This window comes from Podarcis raffonei, chromosome 10, assembly GCF_027172205.1.
Source record: "Podarcis raffonei isolate rPodRaf1 chromosome 10, rPodRaf1.pri, whole genome shotgun sequence".
Lineage (NCBI taxonomy): Eukaryota > Metazoa > Chordata > Lepidosauria > Squamata > Lacertidae > Podarcis > Podarcis raffonei.
The window spans coordinates 2,530,110-2,553,978 of record NC_070611.1 but is presented as its reverse complement, the minus strand read 5'-3'; the positions used below and the strand labels follow the sequence as shown (position 1 = coordinate 2,553,978).

Genomic DNA, 23,869 nt, shown 5'->3' with positions numbered 1-23,869 from the left:
ATAGCACTAGTCTTGACCAGCATCATTACTTAGGGAAATGTACAGGTATAATAGAAGGAATGGGAGGCTTGGAAGAGAGCGAGAGCGCACTACATTTGCCAAATCCTTTGCCTAGTCCTAGACAAGTCAAGGTAGTGCTAGAATAGACTAGATTCTGGTATCATCAATCTTTCTTCCTCTCTTTCATGCAGGCATACAGGAAACTTTTAAAAATATTTTATGTTAATGGTTTAAAAAAAGTCTATATGGTAGAAGCCCAAAATTATAATAATTCAGGCCCATGTTCCATTAATGTCAGAACTTTCTCCTAAGATGTTACAAAAGCTCAATCTTTGAAATTTGAAACCGCTGTTGTTCAGCAGCAAAATAATAGCTGTTGTTGGGAATTTTCTTTAAGTCAATATTTTTTCATTAATGTCATAAATATATTAGTACCTCTGACAAAATCTAATTGTTAGTTCAACAGTCTCAACTTACGTAATGAAACAATTTGCAGAATATTTTTTCAGGGATGGAGGACTGCCTCCCTTTGTGCTGGAAGTGGTTCTTGGGCTATGCCATCTGACCTACAATGCCTCTTTCTTGCCTCTCCGCCTTCCCCACATCGATGAATCTTGAAAAAAGCCTGCAGGAGACTTTTTTCAAGCATAGTTGTGGTAAGGGAGTCATTTTCAGGTTGGTGAGATGTGTGTCCCCCACCAATCACCCCCTGGGACATCGCAATTAGACTCCAATAGAAGGCTGTTTTTTAAAGCTAAACTAAGTTGGAGTGGGTGGTAGGTAGGAGAAGTCTGTAGTATGCTTCATTTATTGAAGATTTTGCTAAATGAATTACGTATGAAATGAGATTGGTAGATTCATTTTCTGTTTCTATTAGAAATGTGTAATTTTTGTTGTTGAACTTGAAAGTGACTCATAATAGCCAAGCATGTTAATTCCATGGCATTGTTGCAAGAAATATGAGCAGAATAAACCAAATTATATCCCCTTTATTTCAGTGGAAGAGAATTGAACACATGCTTCAGTTTACCAACCAGTAGAACTTAAATTACATCATCATGGCTGGATTGGACTCAATACATTTTATCGGACACAATCCAATTGTTTTAAATTTGCTGTAAGCAATAGAACCAAAATAGTACAACTATTTTGCCAGATAATTTGAGAAGTTCACAGACTCTACGAATATTTGCACCTTTAAGATAAAGACCATGCAGTTGTCAACTACTTTGCTTGGCTCGAATCTGCATTGTAGTTACAATGCATTTTAAACCAATGTGCTGATAAACTGCCCAATGTTCCCTGGGTGTTACATGCTTAGGGCTGTAATAGCAAGCCCTGTGCAACCCAGGAGATGTGCTGTTAATCTAATGCGCCTGTCAGCCTAACATCTTTCCGATATCTTATTCCTTCAGTGCCGTGCTCTGAAGGCTGTTTCAAAGTGGCATTGATGCCTGCCTGTCAGGCTTAATTCCACCCAGTTTTCTTGTTATTGGGTGCCCTCAAATCCTGTTGCATTTTCTGTCTGTTTTGTGGTGTCTGTGAGAGAGAGGCGGGGGGGGGGGTAGATATATAATTTATTTTTATTTTCTTAAACAAAATTTCAACTCATCTCTTTTTTCATTCCAATTTAGACTTTGGGGTCTTTGAAGCATCTCATCTTGTTTACTTTCCCCTGCCTGTTGGATCTTTATTAAGGAGGAATGTTATTGCCTTGTGTCCATTCATTTCTCAGTCATGAGGAAAAGCTAAGCCATCACATGGGAATAGATTGCAAGAATTAGGGTCGTGGGACAGCCAGAGGGATGAGAGAGAGAGGGAGGCAGGAATGGCTTGCAAGTGAGAACAGGGTATTCATGGTTTCCAAGAAGAATGTTCTCCTGTGATGTTTAGAAGAACCATCTAGCTGCCTTTGGGGCTAATTTATGTTCCTTCCTTTCAATAGCCATTTTGCTAATGCATGCCATATGTTAATACCTTTCGGCCTTTTGATTTGTGAAGCTGTTGCTATTCCCTTTTCCTCCTGTAACCTAGAAATTTTGGCACAGCCGAGACAGATTTATGCATCCCTCTTAAAATAAATCTCAGAACCAACCTTTCTGGTCGTGACAAAGTGTTCCAGGCCTCAGCAGGGCTGCAGCCCATATTCCCAAAGTGTGAATGTGTTTCACAAAGAATGGTCATGTTTCACCCTCCCTGGCTGGTTGAAAAACATGTAGCATAGGGAGTGTGGAGACAGTTTGGAGAAATTGCATCAGTTTACAGCACGGAGAGCTATCTGAGGTTGGAGACAATGGTTTTTCAGGGAATCAAAGGTGGTGTGGCATAGCCATTCATGGAAGCTGCCCCCTAGTTTTTCATCAAGAAACACAAGCACTGACTTTAGATGTATGCATTGCTCAAGAATCTTTACATTAATAGTCCCTACAAGTGTAATGCATATTGCCAATGATCTTGCCAAAGCTAAGGAATTTTTAGGCCTGTTTACTTTAGTGGAACAGTTAAGCAGACAATTAATTAATTAATTAATTAATTAATTCACTTCATCATTATGAATTCATCATCCTCATTCCCTTCTGAATGTCATATTTTCAGTGAACGGTGTGTGTACCTTTCCTCTGACGTAAGAGCACACATGCCTTAGACTTTAAAATTGTTTTCAAAAGGAGCAAGGAAACTTTGTCACTCACAAGAAGATTATTTCCCCCCACCATGAAGCAAACTCCCCTTCTTCATTATTATATTTGCATGGTTCTCAAACCACTAAAGAGAGACTAGGGTAACTCGAACCTAAGTTTGTGAAGGGCTTTCTCTCTTGCCAGTTAAACTGTATGTTGTTCATGTTTAGCTTCAAGATTTATAAATTAATCAATAGCAACTCTGGTTTGGTTATTACAGGTCCTAGAGGATGTACAGTTAATAACTGGATCTCATTGGTTATTGCTAAATTCCCCAAAAGTCATGACAGTGGGTGTTATTCTGTCTGTAGCTCACAATTTTCTCCAGAAGGGATCACAATAGAAATGTTGCTAATTTCCCAAACTAGTGTTTTCATGTAAAATATGGGTTCATAGGAGCCAATCTGATAACTGCAGACTATAAGTAAATGTAAGGGAATGCAGCCTGTTCTATCTGTGTCATTAAAACAGGAACTATTCTACTTGAAGTAAGACTTCCAGTATGCAAGAAGAACCAGCATATGCTACTCTTGAATGCCACAGGAATGACATCACCTAATTTCTTGCCAATTTCTTGTACAGATGTGCTGTACAATCCTGAACATTTCCCTTCTCACAGTGGTTTGAACCGACCTATACATGCGGCAGAATCATGTGGTACAACCATTTCTGGGCTGTACCATTTCAGATTGTGGGATGTGTCTCATCTTGTGCTGCAGTAACTAAAGGACCAGTATGGGAACAGATTGCCTATCATTATTTACTGCTGATTGTTATTGGCCAAGCAGAAACTTAGGGACGCGGGTGGCGCTGTGGGTAAAAGCCTCAGCGCCTAGGGCTTGCCGATCGAAAGGTCGGCGGTTTGAATCCCCGCGGCGGGGTGCGCTCCCGTTGCTCGGTCCCAGCGCCTGCCAACCTAGCAGTTCGAAAGCACCCCCGGGTACAAGTAGATAAATAGGGACCGCTTACTGGCAGGAAGGTAAACGGTGTTTCCGTGTGCTGCGCTGGCTCGCCAGATGCAGCTTTGTCACACTGGCCACGTGACCCGGAAGTGTCTCCGGACAGCGCTGGCCCCCGGCCTCTTGAGTGAGATGGGCGCACAACCCCAGAGTCTGTCAAGACTGGCCCGTACGGGCAGGGGTACCTTTACCTTTACCTTAAGCAGAAACTGCAAATGAAATTGCTTTCTACTGAGTCAGACCATTTGGTTCACCTAGCCCAGTCTGCATCCATTGTCAGTCAATGGCTCTTCAAGGTCTCTGACATAAGTCTCCCGCAGTCCTATTGCCTCAGTGAGAGTCTTTTGACCAGAGGTGCTGGGGGTTCAACCTGAGACCTTCTGAGTGCCCATATCTGTGTTCTGCTAGTCAGCCACTGGGGCCAGGAATGAGTGACCTACTCCATTCAGTGACTGTCCTATCAAAACACCTGGGATTTAAAGGTGGTAGAAAATTAGTGCACCCATCGTGGTTTTTTTCATAGTGAACCCTGCAATTCTGTCAGGCAGCCTTTGCCACCCTGGGGCTCTTAGGGTGTTTTGGACTACAGTGACCATCAGTCCCAGCCAGCACTGCTGTGGTGTGCTCCCTTGTCACAACTGCTGAAAACACCTGAAGGGCACCAAGTTGATAAAGGCGGGGGGGGGTGGAACGCTCACTAGATGTACTCTGTGAGGACACTCTCCATAGCATGTGGGAGTGGCATTTAGAAAGACGAGGCCCCTCCCACCATGAAAACAGGTGGCAAATATACTGTGGGTTCACTAAACTAATATGTGAAGCAGCCTGTAAAGCTACAATGCAACTGCAGCATTTGGCAACATTGAACGACAAACCAATTTGGTCAAAGTGAGTGAATAAAATCCTTCACATACTTACTAGGACTTCAGTGGTGCCTGTTTTGTAAATTAAACTAGAAATTAATTACATCATTTACTGCAGAAAGCTGTAGGTGTAATCCCTGTAGATGGGTAAATGCAGGTTGCACTTCGGCCTTCCTCGTTCGGAAATTCTGCTTGCCCCTTTTGATCTCTGAGGCCACATCTGTCTCTGGAGCCTCTGCCGCCATTGTCTGGGCTCATTTGCTGATGCGCTGCATAGCTGAACATCAAGAGCCCCAGCTGCCTTTGCCTGTGTGTGTGTTGTTCAAGAGGTGCATGTATTGTGTATTTCCCCTTGGGAGGATCAGGTTCAGTGAATTCATGAGGTGGGAAACCAGTGGCCCATGTTTTTGGACTTCTGTTGCCAATCCTGCCATCATCCTCAGCTAGCATTTCCCGTGGTCAGGGATAATTCCCATGGGAATTGTGGTTCAGCAACATTTGGGGAGGCACAGCTTTCCCACCCCTGGTGTGGGGATAACCCACAGTTCTTCTGGACTTCTTTGTTCTATGTAAGCAGTCCTATTTTGTGGTGGACTGAGGCACTATGGAAAGATCTGAACTGAGTAGGATGTATTTTTGTGAAAATTATTGACAGTGTTGAAACGCTTCCTCTGCCCCCCTTTGGTATGATCAATCCTTCTTTAAAAGGGGTCACAGATGTTTGCCTCATATTTAGAGTGAGGGAAATATTTCCTGCAAATGACTTTGCTTGCCCTCAGTGGAATCTCAAAATGTGTTGTTTTTTAAAACAGAGCATGACCTTGAATGGGAAAAGTTACGCATAGGCTGAATTTGATGAAGCCCCATTGCCCTGCAGGTCTTTCTATCTTCACTCTTAATGTTTTACATTCAGAAAAAAGTGGAAGATCAAAAATGTTTTATTTAGTTTAAATAGATTAATGATACATCACCCCAAATGTGATATTCCTCTCCCCCGATCAGAAAGAGGGACAAAGACCACTCAGCCTTGCAAGGAAGGGAGCTAAGCATGACTAGAATTGATCTGAAATTAGGTGAGTTTGAGCACTACAGAGGCTTGCTGTCTCCAAGAGATAAATAAGTTGTGCAAGGAATCATTTTATTGCCTTAAGTCTGCTTTTAATTTTTTTCTGCAGCATTATGGTGAAATATTTCAAATGAAAGATGATTATCTCCATTTGTTGTTGCCAAATGACTCTTTTTTTAAAAGAAATACGATTGACAAACCATGAAATAAACCTTTTAGATGAAGCCGAAGGGGAAAAAATTCAATATGCTGTTTGGCTCCTTCATTTTTATGAAGCTCCCGGCCTTCTGGTCACAACAATGCTTAAAACAGTTTTCTTTGGGCAAACCTATCCTGACACTTAGAAGTTACTGTGCTTGTTTGTTTGTTTGTTTGTTTGTTAGGTTACTATTGTTTTCAATAAAGCTTTGAAAATTTTTAAATACTATTTATACAAATTATATAAATTAGGTTAATGTTTTATTATATATTTTTGTACAATAAAGCATCTTAGTCTTTCTTACAATCAAGTGGCCTATCAATTTTTAATAATAATAATAATACCATTCATGATACAGTTGGGTGGTTTAAAAATGTTAAATACAATTTTAAATACAATTTTCTTGACTTCACCTATTACATATCTTTAGAATATCTAGATGAAATAGGCAGGTATTCTCCCCTAAATACTTTTAAACCAATTCTTTGTACTACTACTGTAGTTACCAAATTTCCATCAGACTGAGTTTCAGGGAAGAATATGAAGTTCTGTAAAATGGGGGTGGGAGGCATAAAAAATCCCAAACAAGAAAGCATATTTGGGGTACAGAGTTAGTGCTTCTCCAGATGACCTGTTTAATGAGTATTTTTCCTTATTTGCTTACAAAAAGTTTGCAAAATGGTTAGATAATGTCCAGTCTTTAGTGAGCATTCATTCGGATTTGTTGTTGGGAAGTGACATGAAAAGTGGACAAGTAAATTTGTTCCACTAGAGCAGGGGTAGGATCCGTGGGCCGGATGCAGCCCAATTGCCTTCTCAATCCGGGCCGCGGACGGTCTGGGAATCAGCGTGAGTAGAATGTGTCCTTTTATTTAAAATGCATCTCTGGGCTATTTGTGGAGCATAGGAATTGGTTCATTCCCCCCCCCCAGTCCAGCCCACCACATGGTCTGAGGGACGGTGGACTGGCCCACGGCTGAAAAAGGTTGCTGACCCCTACACTAGAGTAATAAGATCCACTTTAGATGCACAAACCTGGTTCTGTGCATCTCTCCAGCAAAATACTGACAGTCTGGAGGCTCAAGCCCCCTCCCTATTCACGGCCACAAGACTGATAATTACTGTATATGCTTCTTCAGAATACCTTAAAATTACAATTCTACCCTTGTTTCAGAAGAATCTTGGGAAATGTTTCTCAAAATGTTACCCAAAAATTGGATTGGTTTTGAAAGATCCTTATTTGGGCGACTTGACTGACTGTTCCTTTGGTGTCCAGATTCTGTACAAGATAGTCTCCCTGTTAGAGCATAAGAGATGGGCAGTGGTTTTTTTCCAGGGGGTATTCAAGGGTACACAATACCGGCAGCTCTTTTTTGTTGTTAAAAAGTGTGGCACTTACTGCACAACTTTGTGGTGGGTACTGGCACCTATTTTTCTAGAGAAAGAGCACTGGAGACAGGCACGGACCCAGAAACGTGGACCTAGGTAATTTTGCACTGATGTGCAGATATTGATCCAAAGCAACTTAGCTTTCCTTGCCCCTTAGCTCAGCTGTTTAGCAGCGTAAATGCTGACCTGGCCATGGCACTGAAACAACTTCAGATTTTACATCAGTCTGAATTAGGACTTTTTGCTTGCTGAAGAAGAGAGTTGGAACCCTAAAATGTACCTGGTGGTGGGCAAATCTGTCAATCTTGGTTTCTCTCATTTTTCCAGTCTTAAACTCAGTTCTCTGCATTTCCACATCAGTTTTCAATTATTTAAGAAAAAGTCCATGAAAATTCATCTGTGTTTTAGTGCAATCTTCTCCTAATATACACATTCGTATGCAATTTTACTAACACACATTTTTCCAAAGCAATTTTCCCTAATACAGTGCATTTTTGTACATTATACACACTTTATCCTAGTGTGTGCATTTTTGTAAAGGTAAAGAACCCCTGGACAGTTAAGTCCAGTCAAATGCGACTCTGGGGTTACTGCACTCATCTCGCTTTCAGGCTGAGGCAGCCAGCGTTTGTCCACAGACAGCTTTCCGGGTCATGTGGCCAGCAGGACTAAACCGCTTATGGCACAACGGAGCACTGTGGCGAATGCCAGAGTGCACAGAAACGCCATTTACCTTCCCGCAACAGCTTTACCTATTTATCTACTTGCACTGGTGTGCTTTCGAACGGCTAGGTTGGCAGGAGCCGGGACAGAGCAACGGGAGCTCACCCTGTTGTGCAGATTTGAACTGCCAACCTTCCGATCGGTCGGCCCAAGAGGCTCAGTGGTTTTAGTCCACAGCACCACCCGCTTCCATTTTTGTATACATTACTTGGTTGGGGGACTGCATTGCAAAATTCACCAGAGTGCAGATTTCAAAAAATGGGCTCTGTTTTGGTTCACATATTCTTTCAAAAAGTGCAAATTATGTAGGTTCACCTTCAAATGTAAACTGAATCAAATTTCTACCCCATCGTGAGCTGTTCACTTTGTAATTAAGTCTGTGGTCAATTTCTTGGCCTTGGCACAAACCCTGAGTTCCCGGATATAATTATGCTGCCAGTAGATACCTGTGGGGAATATGCAAGAGAAAGGTGGGGAAGAAAGAAATGAAAAGGCATTTGAGCATTGCATACATATGTGGAAACTGGGGGAAATGGGTGGATTAGGTTACCTGATTCTGACCAGTATAGGTTTCACAGTCACATTACTGACAATACAAAGAATGCTTTAATACCTCATGTGTAAATATCCAAAGGCGGGGGGGAGCTCAATTTTTTGATGTTTTGATTCTAATGCATCCTTATTTTGGACACGGTTGTTGTGACCTGATAGCGCACATAAAGTGGGCGGAAGTTGTGGGCCCACTCAATCCCTGCTTGCTAATCTACAAGTGCAGCAGAATCACGTGGTGCCATCTTTTTGTGAAGGAGGCCATTCATTCTGCAAATGAGGAACAGGTGTTGAATGTTTAAATTGCCACTTAGGGAAAAAATCCTCCACGCAGAATGTTAGCATGTGAGAGGGAAGAGTTATTTCCTAGACAGTCTTCTTTCTAATGTGCTAGTTTTCTATGTTCAGGAAGTTTTCTTTTCTTCTGTGAAAGGGCATTTTAACATGTGATTTCCCTGCCTGAAGTGGTACAGTCTAGGAACAGTAAAGCTTTCTACTTCTGCTGCATCGGTAGTCACCTTAAAGGCAGGAGCATTTGGTGTTTTTGTTTTAGCTGCATTAGCAAAGAGGAGGGGGGAGAGTGTCATAGCTAAAGAAGTGCTGTGTGTGTTTCGGCACTCTGTGTTGCTCTGAGAAATGCTAATTCTGCCCACATGTTAGCATCCTTGTGCTGCGGTGAGGCTGTGTGCCAAGTGGGTGTGTGCATCTCACAGCCATTTGTTTCTTTCTCCTCTTCTTTTGGGTCCCGCTGCCAGACAGGAAGGCAGGTGGCCTAGGATTTGCACATTCCCCTGCGGAATGGGATGCTCTGACCAAGAGGGTTAATTTGCTGATGCTAAAGCTTGTGAATAGAAAGCAAAACCATTTCTAAAAGTGCCAGCCACAAGAAGCGGTTCCAGCTCAACTGTTCTTCCTCCTGTTTCGTTCCACCCATGCAAATGGCGTATTATACAATGGGTGCCTCCACACTTCTACTGTTTTGTGGGATGGATTCGAACACATACCAGAACTTTAGGTTTGTGCTGTTAAAGTGGTTTAAGGGGCTTTTTCTCCCTAGCACAACAAACCCACTTTTAAGTTTGGAGAGCGAAGTTTGAAAAGGGTAGGATGAACAAATGACTAATGGCAAGATGTGTAAACCTTCAGAACAGGACCTATTGGCAGCTTGTAGGAGGCAGTGGTAAAGCCACTCCTTAAGAAACCCTCCCTGGATTCAGAAAACCTAAGTAACTACCAGCCAGTTGCTGGTCTCCCCTTCTTGGGTGAGGTTCTTTAGCAGGTGGTTGAGACCCGATCCAGGTGTTGTAGGAAGAAACTGATTTTCTAGATCTGTTTCAATCAGGGTTTAGGTCTGGTTTTGGCACAGAAACTGCTTTGGTCGCCCTGCATGAGGACCTCTGTCAGGAGAGAGAAATATGTCCCTGTAAATTCTCCTCAACCTCTCAGTAGCTTTCAGTACCATTGACCATGGTATCCTTCTGGAGTAGCAGTCTGAGTCGGGGTGGCACTGCTTTGCGGTGATTCCAGTCCTACATGGATGGTCGTTCCCAGAGGGTGATGCTTGGCGAATGCTTTCCAGCCCTGTGGAGGCTTTAATGTGGAGTTCCTCAATTTTATCCCTTATGCTATTTAACTTCTACATGAAACGGCTGAGTGGGGTCATCCAGAGTTTTGGAGTATGCTGTCAGCAATACGTTGACGATACACAACTCTGCTTCTCCTTTAGATTTGCAGGTGTTTCATTGGATGTCCTGGACCAATGTCCAATGGACTGGATGAGAGCCAACAAACTGAAGCTCAATCCAGATAAGACTGAGGCACTGCTAGTGGGTGATTCCCTAGACCGGATGGCTGGGAGATGACCTGCTCTTGATAGGGTTACATTCCCTCTGAAGGAGCAGGTACGTAGCTTGTGGGTATTCCTGTATCCTTTGCTATCGCTTGCGGCTTTGACTTGTGGCCCAGCTGCACCCCTATCTGGATAGGAGTATCCTAACTTCTGTTGTCTATGCTCTGGTAACTTCTAGGCTGAAATACTGCAACACATTATACATAGGGCTGCCTCTGAAGACAGTTGGTGCAGAATTCAGCAGCCAGGTTGCTCACTGGGACAAGACGATTTGAGCATATTACACTGATCCTGGCCCAGCTGCACTGACTACCAATTAGTTTCTGGGCCCAATTCAAAATGCTGATTTTGACCTATAAAGTCTTAAATTCTCAGGACTGCAACACCTCAAGGACTGCCTCTCCCCATGTAAACTGATTTGAAATCTGTGTTCATCATCAGAGGCCCTTCTTCGTGTGCCTCCTCCATGTGAGATCCGTAGGATGGCAGCACGAAAATGGGCTCCCCATTTGTGGAATGCTCTCCCCTGAGAAAATCACCTGGTGCCTTCATTATATATGTTAAGGCACAGGGCAAAACTGCTCCTCTTTAATCAGCCTTTGGCTGATTAATATTAATATTCTGCAGCCTTTTGAATTTTGTTTGTGGAAGAGGAGGTTGTTGTTTGGTTGCTTCTGTTTTAACTATTTATTTGTGCGTTTATAGTGTATTTTATTCTTGTGTGTTTATATTATATTGTATTTTTTTTCTTGTGAATTGCTTTGAGATCATTTGATAAAGGGCAGTATAGAAATCAAGCAAGCAAACAAAATGTTCCTAGTACATTTCTGAGTGCAATTCAAAGTGCTGGTGCCACAAAGGCCAGCTTCCAAGGGCTACTGAGGGAGCCCACGTCACACCTGTGACGTCCCAATGTTAGTTGTGCATGTGACGCCCGGTGTCATGTGACGTCAGAGGAGCTGGGGCAGAGCTGAATTGGGTGGCTGTGATGCTCAGTGGCTGGCGGCTCCTCCCCCACCTCCTCTTGCCACTGGTGAGAGGCTGCTTCCACCCTCCTTCCCCTTCACGGCAGCAGCAGGAGGAGGAGGAGCCACTGCAGCCACGCCACACCTTGGCTCTGTGCTTCACCTCTGCACTTTTGGGACACGAGGGGCAGCCCCTACCCCCAAAATACAGGGGGGCAAAAGGTCTCGGCCCCCAGGAGCCAGTGCCCCTCGTTGGTGCTGAACTTTAAAGTCAATCCCACCCCTGTGTCCTCCAAGGTACATGTTAGGAGGAAATAGCTTCACTTTTCTGTGCAATTTACAGGCATGCAGTTCTGTGCCTCCCTCTGACTTTCTGAAATAAGCATTGCCCAGCTTTTGTGTGAAGACTGTTTGCTTCATTTAACCATAACGGTTACAAAGTTCAATTATTTTTCAATTAACAGAGAATAGTCTTCCTTTCCACCCTTACATTTTGATGAGTAATTTTTCACACAAATCAATTGCAGCTTCCCTGAATAGCCTGCAGTCTGTTAAAGGGCAAACCTATCCCATAATGGAAAATGCTCTTTATGCAAAGCCCTGCAGCTCAAATCTTCAGCCTGAGTGGATTTTTACACACTATTATTACATTGTACCCTAATGCAAAGATAGCTGCGAGGACCATCATTTCATATTGCTGTAACATTTGTACTGATTGACTTATTGCATTATATATAGATTACATCCTCTGTTTTCTTTGAAACATACCATACAATTTAAAAGAAAAACAGGCTCCTTTTGCGTTGGAAGAACAAAACCTGACACAAAAAGAAGGGTGAATGACTGACAGCAAAATGCCTCCCACAGTGAATTAGATTCCAGCAGTCCATGCATCCACCAAAGCACCCTGGAGTAGAAAGACAAATGGCAGCCAGTCTGAAATGTCTGGTGGAATGCTGTTGCCTGTCGTGGGAAGTAGTGCACAAGCCCCCTTCAGGCATTCAGCGAGGTGGTGAAACTTGAGGAGTGTTTGTGCAGGAACATTCTCGCAAGCTCCACAGCCACCCCATGCCCTTTGCAAACTGGAGAGTGGCTGTGTGGGTAGCCTGAGCCTACTTGGTTCAGCACCCCAGGTAAAGTAGAACCTGGAAAAGCAGGGTTCCATGTGAGATGGGGAGGATCGTGGCTGGTCCCGATCCTGGAGAGGACTCTTCAGGGGTGGAGGCATGGGGCGCCAAGCAGAATCCCACTCCTATGTGAAGAAACCCACTCCAATCCAAAGGCAGCTTGAAGGACTCAGGAGCAAGGGGGGGTGGACCAGACAGGAAGCCCCTTCGAGTACCAGTTTGGGTCTACTTTAGAGGAAAGATCTACTCAGGATCTACTTTTGGGTCTACTTTAGAGGAAAGATCTACTGAGGATGAGGAAGCCATCACCCAGCAGTGGACTAGTTGGAAAGGGAGTGGCTATATAAGCCCTTCAGTCTCCTCTGGGTCTTTGCTGAGTTAACTTCAGAGCCACTGCTCCAGTCCCACTGCTCTGCTGGTATCCTTGACTCTGGCTCCAGCCTCTGCACCTAGAAACTGATATGGACACTTGCCCGAGTAGAAACAGGCTCCCCATGTCAGAATGTTGCCCTCCAAGTCAAGTAAGGTAATGAGAAGTTGGGAGCTAGTAAGCTCATTCACCGAAGCCTGTGCCTCAGTGAGAGACTTTCTGCTTTGTATGCAGAAGGTGCCAGGTTCAATCCCTGGCAGCAGCCCCACAGGTAGGGCTGAAATGTCTGAAATCCTGCATAGTTGTTGCCCGTCAAATGTAGACCACACTGAGCTGGATGGACCAATGGTCTGATTTCATAGAATCATAGAATCATAGAATCATAGAGTTGGAAGAGACCACAAGGGCCATCGAGTCCAACCCCCTGCCAAGCAGGAAACACCATCAGAGCACTCCTGACATATGGTTGTCAAGCCTCTGCTTAAAGACCTCCAAAGAAGGAGACTCCACCACACTCCTTCGCAGCAAATTCCACTGTCGAACAGCTCTTACTGTCAGGAAGTTCTTCCTAATGTTTAGGTGGAATCTTCTTTCTTGTAGTTTGGATCCATTGCTCCGTGTCCGTGATTTGGAATAGGGCAGCTCTCTGTGTTGGCTTCAGCATTCTGCTGCACACCGTAAGTGGGCTACAGCAGAGCAGCAGTGTGTCTCCTTGTAATCCAGGCCTATCACTTGGTGGGGAGGGAGTTCAAGAGTAAGGATGGAATAAATGACACATTTTTCTTCTCCCAATCTTTTTCCTATTGTCCCTTATATTGCTACCAGATCCTTTTCTGAACACTTTACAGCTGAGTGGTACGAAGGGGAGAAAGTGTTGCTTTTTTCCCCTTCCACCAGGAACATTCCTGTATGGTACAATTTGAGTTCTGCTTTGAAACCTTGTGAAATGTGTTCTCCCTCCCTGTCTGGGATACTTAACTGTAAACTGTGCTCTCTTTCCCTCCTGCTCTCCATTTTCCCTTTTTTCCTTCGAACTTTCTGTGACTGGGGCTGTGGGGGAAATCTGATTCAATTCTCAATAAAGGCAAACCCGCCTACTTTACAACTTCTTTACCCCCACCCCTTCAAAACCTGCATTTCTATGAATTTTGCAATACAGAAAATTTTCCTTCAGTAGAGTAACAAGTACAAAACATGTCTGTACTGGGGCAAAATGTGCAGAGAAATCCATCTATTCATGAAAATAACATAAAAAAATGCATTGCATTAACGAAAATTTCTTTGCAGAAATGTGTGTATTGGGGGAAATCAATATATGTTCAAATATGTGTATGTTAGGAACTTGTCACACTAAAGTGCTGATGAATTCCCAACTGATGTGGAAATGTGGAGAAATGAACTTAAGACTGAAAAAACGAGACACTGAGAGAAAGGGAAAGAGGCAGATTCTCCCACCGCTCTCTGTGGCTGAATTGCTCTCACCCGCAGATTGCTTCCAGACTGCTGCTGTTCTGAGGCAGGGTGCCATTGCATACAGGCAGCAACCATTTTGCACAGGGGCTCCATCCCTGCCCCCATGCATCAGCAGAGTGCATGTCAGTGTGCCCAGTCCCATTGCACCCAGCCCTGCCCCCCTTCCACCCCCATTCTGCATTTTTCCAGGTCCAATTGCATGTTAGTTGGACACGCATCAGATGGTCAGCAGCTGTACAGATAAGATCAAGTTGTGTAAGTATAGCTGATTTTGAGCAGTTACACAATAAAGCCGCTCCCCCCAAAAAGATTTGGTTTGGTTTTTTTAAATAAGTGATGGGAAACTGCATTTGCTTGGGTGTTATCTAAGCTCTCCACAGACAAATCAGGATTTAATGTTTAATAAGCAGGTTGTCTAGAAGCTCCCATAGACCCTCGCAGGTTGCCTGGCTTCTGGTTCCTCAGACCACTCTTGCCCCACTCTCTGTAGACTACCACCAGCATTCTTTAACCTCATCGGTTATCGTCTAGCAGTTTCACCAGCTTTTCTAAAAAAGTTCATTTTAACTTGCACACTTCTCTACTTCTAGGAAGTTCTCCAAGTTTGTAGAAACCACAACCTTATATTTAGGTGGTTCCTTTCCACTTTTAAACTGTTAGGCTTTCAACCACCTGAGTTTTCTGTTAGAGGGAACAGTATATGCCTGCGAAGAGTATACTTTTTTGTTATTAGTTGATTTGATGGTGAAAGTATCAAGTTCCTAGTTGACGTGTTTATCTAATACACTGAATGCATTATTGTTTTAAATTAAGCTCTTTAAATGTATTGTGATTTCCGCAGGAAATAATTTCCAAATACTGGTTTGCGGGGCAAGTGCAAAACAGTTTGCTGTTTGCTTGACTCTCAGAGTTCAGAAAAAGACTAGACTAACACAGAGGCTGAACTTCTGGTGCTGAACTGAAAGCTACCTATGGTCATGATTCTCCAGGTTGCAGGTAGTGCCTTTGCTTTACTCCTGCATCTCTATGGTGCTAGCCCTAGTTGACTGACCATGGAAATAGCAGCCGGTTGAGTATCAGACTCCCTGACAAATAAGGCACTAGATATGTGGGACAGGACAATTTCTCCTGCCGTCCTTCATGACCCTGCCACCCTATAGGATTCAAATGAGAATGGAAAGCAAGGTTAGCTTACTCTTCCTCCCCTTCCCCAAACCTCTATCACTCTTGAAGTCAGTCTCTGTGGTGGCAGCAAACACTCAATGATGCAAAGCATTTTGTTTAATGAAAAGCAAACAAGCCTCTGGAAAACAAAAAGTGGGGAAGTTTAATTACAAACTGAACAGATTCTGCAAGATGCTGCTGATGTTTCTAATGAGCCATTTGTGTGACTTGCATGAAAGGAGGTCATTGCTCATCACTTTTGTCTTGTGAGTGAAAACCAATCAGCTTATCTTGGCTACAACTTTCAAGGCTCAGGTCTCTCCAGAGAGGAGAATGCAGCCTTACTATTCTTGGTTTTTCTCTCCACAAGGATGGAGCTGATCCTCTGGGTGATCCAGGTACACCTGAGCTCACTGTTTGTTTGTTTGTTTGTTTGTTTGTTTGTTTGTTTTCTATACTGCCCTATACCCGAAGGTCCCAGGTTCACATAAAATATAAAATACAAAAAATCAAAACATCTTTAAAAATCATTCAACATCTTTATCAACGACTTGGATGATGGACTCAAGGGCATCCTGATCAAATTTGCAGATGACACCAAACTGGGAGGGGTGGCTAACACCCCAGAGGACAGGATCACACTTCAAAACGACCTTGACAGATTAGAGAACTGGGCCAAAACAAACAAGATGAATTTTAACAGGGAGAAATGTAAAGTATTGCACTTGGGTAAAAAAAAGGAGAGGCACAAATACAAGATGGGTGACACCTGGCTTGAGAGCAGTACATGTGAAAAGGATCTAGGAGTCTTGGTTGACCACAAACTTGACATGAGCCAACAGTGTGACGCGGCAGCTAAAAAAGCCAATGCAATTCTGGGCTGCATCAATAGGAGTATAGCATCTAGATCAAGGGAAGTAATAGTGCCACTGTATTCTGCTCTGGTCAGACCTCACCTGGAGTACTGTGTCCAGTTCTGGGCACCACAGTTCAAGAAAGACACTGACAAACTGGAACGTGTCCAGAGGAGGGCAACCCAAATGGTCAAAGGCCTGGAAACGATGCCTTATGAGGAACGGCTAAGGGAGCTGGGCATGTTTAGCCTGGAGAAGAGGAGGTTAAGGGGTGATATGATAGCCATGTTCAAATATATAAAAGGATGTCACATAGAGGAGGGAGAAAGGTTGTTTTCTGCTGCTCCAGAGAAGCGGACACGGAGCAATGGATCCAAACTACAAGAAAGAAGATTCCACCTAAACATTAGGAAGAACTTCCTGACAGTAAGAGCTGTTTGACAGTGGAATTTGCTGCCAAGGAGTGTGGTGGAGTCTCCTTCTTTGGAGGTCTTTAAGCAGAGGCTTGACAACCATATGTCAGGAGTGCTCTGATGGTGTTTCCTGCTTGGCAGGGGGTTGGACTCGATGGCCCTTGTGGTCTCTTCCAACTCTAGGATTCTATGATTCTATGAAAACAAAACCAACAACCCAATAAAAAACCCCAAAAGAGCCAGCATTCTTTCAAAAGGGTATATGATGTAAATCAAGTCAAGCAAAGGCCTGGTTGAAAAGGAACATTTTTGCCTGGTGCCTAAAGGTGTATAATGAAGGTGCCAGGTGAACTTACCTAGGAAGAGCATTCCGCAGATGGGGAGCCACTGCAGAGAAGGCCCGTTCTCGTGTTTCCACCCTCCTGACCTCTTGCGGAGGAGGCACACAAAGAAGGGCCTCAGAAGATGATCTCAGGGTCCAGGTGGGTTCATATGGGAAGAGGCGGTCCTTGAGGTATTGTGGTCCTGGGCCGTTTAACACTTTTTTAGGTCAAAACCAGCACGTTGAATTGAATGAAACAGCAACTTTGCAAGCCCTCACTCCATACACCTTTGTCATGAAGGGAAAGATTACATGTTGTGCAGGGATGGAGGAGGAATCTGCAGGACTGATTCCAAAGCAGACTCACCTGATTCCATTGTGTCCACTTCAGAATCATCAGCCCAGCAGATCCCTTTGCAAGGAATCTGAGGGCTTCAGTGCTCCCTCTGTTAGCTGCTCACAGTTTGGGATGGCTAGCACATGGAGCCCCTTGTTGCAGGCGCTTTAAATAAAGTAGACCAAATCCTTCCTAGGAGTGACGGAACTTGATTATGTCCTGTCACTCTCAGAGGGAATTGTATAAAAAAGCATGGCTGCCCCCATGCAAAAACTGGAGGCAGCCAATTTCCCTCCTGTACTTTGCCTCTGAGAGCAACACAATGTCATCCAATTCCATCACTCCTTGAAATACTTGTTCCATTGTATTCAAAGCAAAGGAGTCTTGTGTGCTACCTACTCCAGGCTGAATGATTGGTTCTACAGCTTTTAAAGGTCCAGAAAAGAATTGTTACAGGACAGATGCAGCTCTGCAGCCCTCAAACCACTTTTTTAAGTTCTAGGGGTTTGGGGGGGGACCTTTTCTCTTTCAAATTAACACAGAAATGGGACCATGTAAAACTGGGATGGACCAAACATTAATGGGTCCATCCATCCTAAATGTTGTGCCTAAATGTTGTGAAAAATAGGGGACATGTGTAGCAATGCCGTGCCAAATTTGAGGCACCTTGAAAGGCTGTTTATGGCAGTAAAATAGCCCTGCCATTCCCTGCGGGATGTGCTTTCACTTCTGTGTCCTGCCATGGACTCATCTGAGCCAACTTACTAGTATTCTGCAGATTTTTGTAGCATAGCGGGAAAAGCCCTGAGAAGCATCATCAGCACTGGATACAAGTCAGTGTGACTGTTGTGACTGTCATCAGCATCTGTTTGATAGTATGTTACAAACAACATACTTCCTCCCCTCCCCCCCCCACATGGCAAATGCCTTTTTAAAAATACACTATGTTTTGTATATGAAAGTCCCCATGTATGCCAAAATTTTGTCTTTGGAGTAGCTAGCATTTGGAATTAGCAGACTATTCCAAAGAGAACTTTTGTGTAAGGCTTTTATCTACTTACTTACTTACTTACTTACTTACTTACTTACCTACTAGCTTGTTATATTAATATAAGGCTGCTCAGTAACATTGCTAAATAAAGTCAGGGATACTAGGGTGACGAGACAGAGAGAGGAGACCCACTGTAATAGTAAGGGAGAAGCCACACTTCTTCCAAAGACATAGCAGTCTATAAACAGCTTTACAAACTCTTTGAAAACTGATCAACCCGACTCAGAGAAGCATCTAAGGTTTTGAGCCAGGAACACTGAAAAGGACAATAAGTTTGCGCAGCTGCAAGCAAAGCTTAGGACAGAAAGTAATCTTGGAGAGGACTAGCATGGCTTAACTTCACAATCTTAAGTCCCCTCTGGGATTCTGAGCCAGTAACTAACCTGGCCTGCAGCCAGTGCAGGCTCTGTCTCATCTATTGTTTCCCCTCCCTGCCTTTCATCTCCCAAGTAAAGGGCTATCCTTTCTTATCTGATCCAGAATGCTTGAAAAGAGATGTGCATTTGCAGTAGTTCTAGGAGCATAGCTCTTTGAGCCCTCCACCACCCAACCCCTGCTCAACTATGAGCCAGGAAGGAAATTTAGTTGCGTGGCGAGTTCCCACCCCCCACCAGGATAATAAAGACACGAGACACCATAATTTAAGGTTAATTGGGCGAATTAGGCCACAACTTTATTGAATTCAGGGATGAGAGGCATTGGCTTAGGCATTGGTCCTAACGACTATCCGGCTCCAGCCCATTTGCTGGAGACACGGGGAAGGGTTAACACTATATCGGGGGAGTCTCCTGCCGAGGCACGTCGACTAGGAGCTCCCCTGGCTCACTGCTTTGGGGCGTGCCTTTGGCCCACACCTCCATAGGCTTCGGACAGGGCCACGCCCCCCGGAGTCCTTTAACGGACCACCCTTTGCTCACTGGGGGGAGGTATGGCGTTCCTCCCCCCCCACACGTCCTCTTAACCCCTTCTTACCAATGCCTACCGCCAATGCCGAGAAGTTGTGACGAGTTGCTACGAGGTAGGCGAAAAACCAAAAGGCCAGAAATTGCCAATTGGGAAAAATTCCTACCATGCCCCTTGCGGCGACAGACCGAAGTCCATAGCAAAGTCAAAGACCTACCTAAGCCTAGTTAAAGGGAGGGAGGGTGGGAAAACGTGAGGGCGAGCCGGCGAAAAGAGGGCGAGCCCCCTCCGCGCCGGCCCTAAATAGGGCAGGCCACGCCCCCCAGCCAGCTGATTGGCTGGCTGGGGGGGCAGACCCGGCTGGGATTCCCCTGCTCTTGCGGGGGCTGGAACCAGCCCCCGCTCACGTGGGGTGGGCGTGAAGCCCGCAACCCCACCTCCTGGGCAGGCCGGAAGTGGCTTTGTAGCCAAGAGTGTTTTGTTACAAAACTGCAGATGGTAGAAAACAGGGGAAACAAAAGGCGGGGAGGTGGGAGAACCCTATCGCACTGGGATCTATAGTATCTCTGCATATTTTGTGATTGGAGTATCCTTGCCACAGAAACAACAAGCAGTACTTTGCATTTATTGGGTTTGCTATTTCTTAGGGGCTAAATCGTGTGAAGTATCTTATGCTATTGTAGTGTAGTTCTTAAGAGACTGAGCTGTGAGCTAGGAAGTCCCTCCTCCCTGCCATGAATTCAGAAAGTGCCCTGAGACAAGCCATTTTCTTTGAGTCTAAAATCCCACCCTCACCACTACCACCTGTTCTAATCTACCTTACAGAGTTGTTGTAAGGGGGGGCTAAATTAATATAAGGGGGTGTGTGCTTCGAACCTTCTAAAGCATAGTATGCTAAAGTTAAGTGACGATGGAGATTAGCTGAGCCTCTGTGGTGTAGTGACTGGACACCAGGTTGATTCTTGGTATGTTTATTTGGAACCAAGTCCTGCTGAGTTCAGTGAGATTATTCCTGGATTGAGCATGTGTAAGATTGCATATTGAACTGCAAATCAGGAAGTGCTTCACACTCTACACACAAGTGTTATGTTCTCTTAAACTGCCCAGACCTACATAAGTTATATAAGTGGGAAGAAGGAGGCTTTTGCCAAGCTTACCCTGTCCAGTCATCTGGAGTCATTTCTTACTCACTGACCTAGTGAGTGGTTCTTTACTGTTCACTACAGTAAGGCACTATCTAAGTGCTAATTATTATTCGTGGGACCCTATAGGCCTTGCTAGGACTCTGTGTCAAATGGCTGTGCCCCAGAATGTGTAATACTATATTAAATATAACATTCATCTATATACTTTGTTCTACAGTGCTATAGACTTTGCTCACTTCAGCTAAGTTTTACAGAGGAGTGGGCAAATGTTTGGAATACAGAATTCTGCCTTTGACGAGGACAGAAGACCTACGATTCCTGCTACCTCTAATGGTTCTGTTTCTGCAACTTGCCATGTATGCTATAAATCAGGGTGGGGAACCTGTGGCCCTCCAGATGTTGCTGATGTTGACCTCTCTTGTGCTCAGGACCGGCCCTACAATGAGGCAGCGTAAAGCAGCAATCGGATTCAACCACCAATCCAATTGGTTTCTGTATGTATCTCGGGGGAGGCTGCCATCCTGTCCTCTGCCTCAGGCAGCAAAATGTCTTGAGCCAGCCCTGCTTATCCCACCTCATTCCAGCCTGGTGAAAGCTATAGGAGAAAAGAAAACTGGTGAACTGTGAGATGTGGCTTGATAAGGATCTCCTTTGCACAATGCGATCAATTGTGTGAGGCTACAGTGACTGCTTCTACCACTGAGCTCAGCTGACAAAGGATTATCGGACTGCATTCATGCAGCTGATCAAGAGGAGAGCCTGTAGTCCAAGCACATACACTCCACTTAGGGAGTTGTGTGTATATGCAAGCTTAAATGCTGGTGCCAGTCCTTCTGCCTGTGCAGCATAATTGGTTATTTACAGAAGGATGTGGATTGCAGCAGAGCTGTAGCTACCAGGCATTGCCAGGTGCAGAGCACAATGCTGCAATATCTGAATTTGTATGGAGCCTGGCTCAGCTGGCCTTCGTCAGGAGCTCTAGCTGCATGTTGTCACTGTGCACGTGGCTTTTGAAGTCATCACTGAACTCTTTCAAGAGACACAACAAGCTTCCTCCTGTTTGCATCTTCTGTATCTTTCCTTTGTTTGTATCTTTCCAACCTAATGCATTCTAGCTGAGCATGTGTTTTTCTTCTTCTTTTCTTTGCAGCCAAAGCTTTTGGCCAAGGAGCTGCTAGACCTGGTGGCATCTCATTTCAACCTGAAAGAGAAGGAATACTTCGGGATTGCCTTCACAGATGAGACGTAAGTGTTTCAGGATCAGAGCACAAAGGTTCCTAATTCTTGGAAGAAATGGGCAAGACCTTCAATGTGAGGTTCCGCAGGGCTCAGTCCTATCCCCCGTTGTTTAACATCTACATGAAACCACTGGGTGGGTTTATCCGGAGGTTCGGAGTTCGTTGTCAGCAGTATGCTGATGTCACTCAGCTCTTTTTCTCCTTTACATCTGCAAGTGAGGCAGTGGAAGTGCTGGACCAGTAACTTGCCTCGGTAATGGATAAGAGCCAACAGACTGAAGTTCAATCCAGATAAGACTGAGGCACTGTTAGTGGATGGTTCCCTAGACCAGATGGGTGAGAGGTCACCTGCTCTTGTTGGGGTTACACTTCCCCTGAAGGAGCAGGTTCATAGCTTGGGGGTCCTCCTGGATCCTTTGCTGTTGCTTGAGGCTCAGGTGGCCTCAGTGGCCCTGAGTGCCTTCCATCAACTTCAGCTGGGCCCAACTACGCCCCTGTCTGGACAGGGATAGCCTAACTACTGTTGTCCATGCTCTGGTAACCTCAAGGTTAGATTACTGCAATGTGTTATACATAGGGCTAGCTCTGAAGAGGGTTCGAAACTTCTGCTGGTGCAGAATTCAGTGGCCAGGTTGCTCACCATAGTAAGACGGTTTGAGCATATTACACTGATCCTGGTCCGACTGCACTGGCTACCAATTAGTTTCTGGGCCCAATTCAAAGTGCTGGTTTTGGCCTATAAAGTCTTAAATTGCTCAGGACCGTAATACCTCAAGGACCACCTCTTTCCATATGAACCTACCCAGACCCTGAGATCATCCTCTGAGACCCTCCTCTGTGTGCCTTGAGAGGTCTGGGGGGTGGCAACACGAGAACAGACCTGTCTGCAGTGGCTCCCCGTCTGTGGAATGCTGTTCCCAGGGAAGTTTGCCTGGTGCCTTCATCATACACCTTTAGGTGCCAGGCAAAAACATTCCTTTTTAACCAGGCTTTTGGTTGATCCGATTTATATCCTATGCCCTTTTAAAATGTGTTTTTTGGGGGGCGCTGTTGGGTTGTTGTTTTTATTTGTATTAGGTATTTTGTGGTTTTATATCTTGATTTTATTCTGTGAACTCCCCTGTGACCCCCATGTATAGGGTGGTATATAAATTCAATAAATAATAATAATAAGGAGAGAAGGGCAGGTAGCCCCACCTCCTAGGACAAGAGCAGCTCCATCACCTGAAGACTTCTGCCAATCTTGTTGTTGGTCCCTGGTCAGCCCCTTGCTATCTTACAGCAAGTCTGATTTCTATAGACACTGTTCAAAGTGTCCCTGCAACCATGAGGTATAGAAACCTGACACAATTTATTGAAGGGTTCATTTAAATTTTACTGCAAGCATGTGGATAAATGATGAAATTGTAGAAGTTGTAATCATGTGCACCCAATGGACTGCCAGGTGAAACTGAAATACAAATTGTTGCGTCAAGAAAAATGGAAATCTGCTTCCTGTTTCTATCTGTTTTTTACATGCAACTGTAACTACCTTTAGAATGTAAGGATCTTAAGAGGACAGAGTCTGATCTAGTTAACCATTTATCATGCAGTGACTAGAACAAAAGGAGCCCAGGAGATGCTGGAAAATAATCAATATTCAATTAGTATCTTCAAAATGTTTAACCAATTTATCTCCATGGTAAAATATCACAGTCTTCTCAGGTAAAGTCCACCAAGAACAGCTCCAGCACTGCTGGCATTGATTGCACTTTGGCATCAAGAAAGAACTTTACATATATTTTTTGTATGGAGAAGCTCTTTTAGGAGCTGTGGGCTGGGAAGTGGTCAAATCGGCTTCTAAGTGGTTTATAACTACAAAACCAATTACAGCTTCTGTAAGTAGCAGCTTCTGTAAGTAGCAAGGCCTTAAAAGGGACCCAATGATTAATAGGTAAAAAGGTAAAGGGACCCCCAGTCCCCATTAGGTCCAGTCGTGACCGACTCTGGGGTTGCAGCGCTCATCTCGCTTTACTGGCTGAGGGAGCTGGTGTTCATCCGCAGACAGCTTCTGGGTCATGTGACCAGCATGACTAAGCCGCTTCTGGTGAAACGAGAGCAGCGCACGGAAACACCATTTACCTTCCTGCCAGAGCGGTTCCTATTTATCTACTTGCACTTTGACGTGCTTTTGAACTGCTAGGTTGGCAGGAGCAGGGACCGAGGAACAGGAGCTCACCCCATCGCGGGCGG

General features: G+C 44.6%; 1 protein-coding gene across 13 annotated transcripts in view; it reads left to right on the top strand.

Annotated features, from left to right (window-relative positions):
• Window positions 1–23,869, top strand: part of FRMD4A (FERM domain containing 4A) — a 464,351-nt gene that overhangs the window by 300,456 nt on the left and 140,026 nt on the right. For all 13 annotated transcript variants that reach the window (XM_053406326.1, XM_053406327.1, XM_053406332.1 and 10 more), the window contains one exon: window positions 21,550–21,644. In XM_053406326.1, the coding sequence (XP_053262301.1) occupies window positions 21,550–21,644 (95 nt within the window). Of the gene's footprint in view, window positions 1–21,549; window positions 21,645–23,869 lie in introns of those variants that run through there.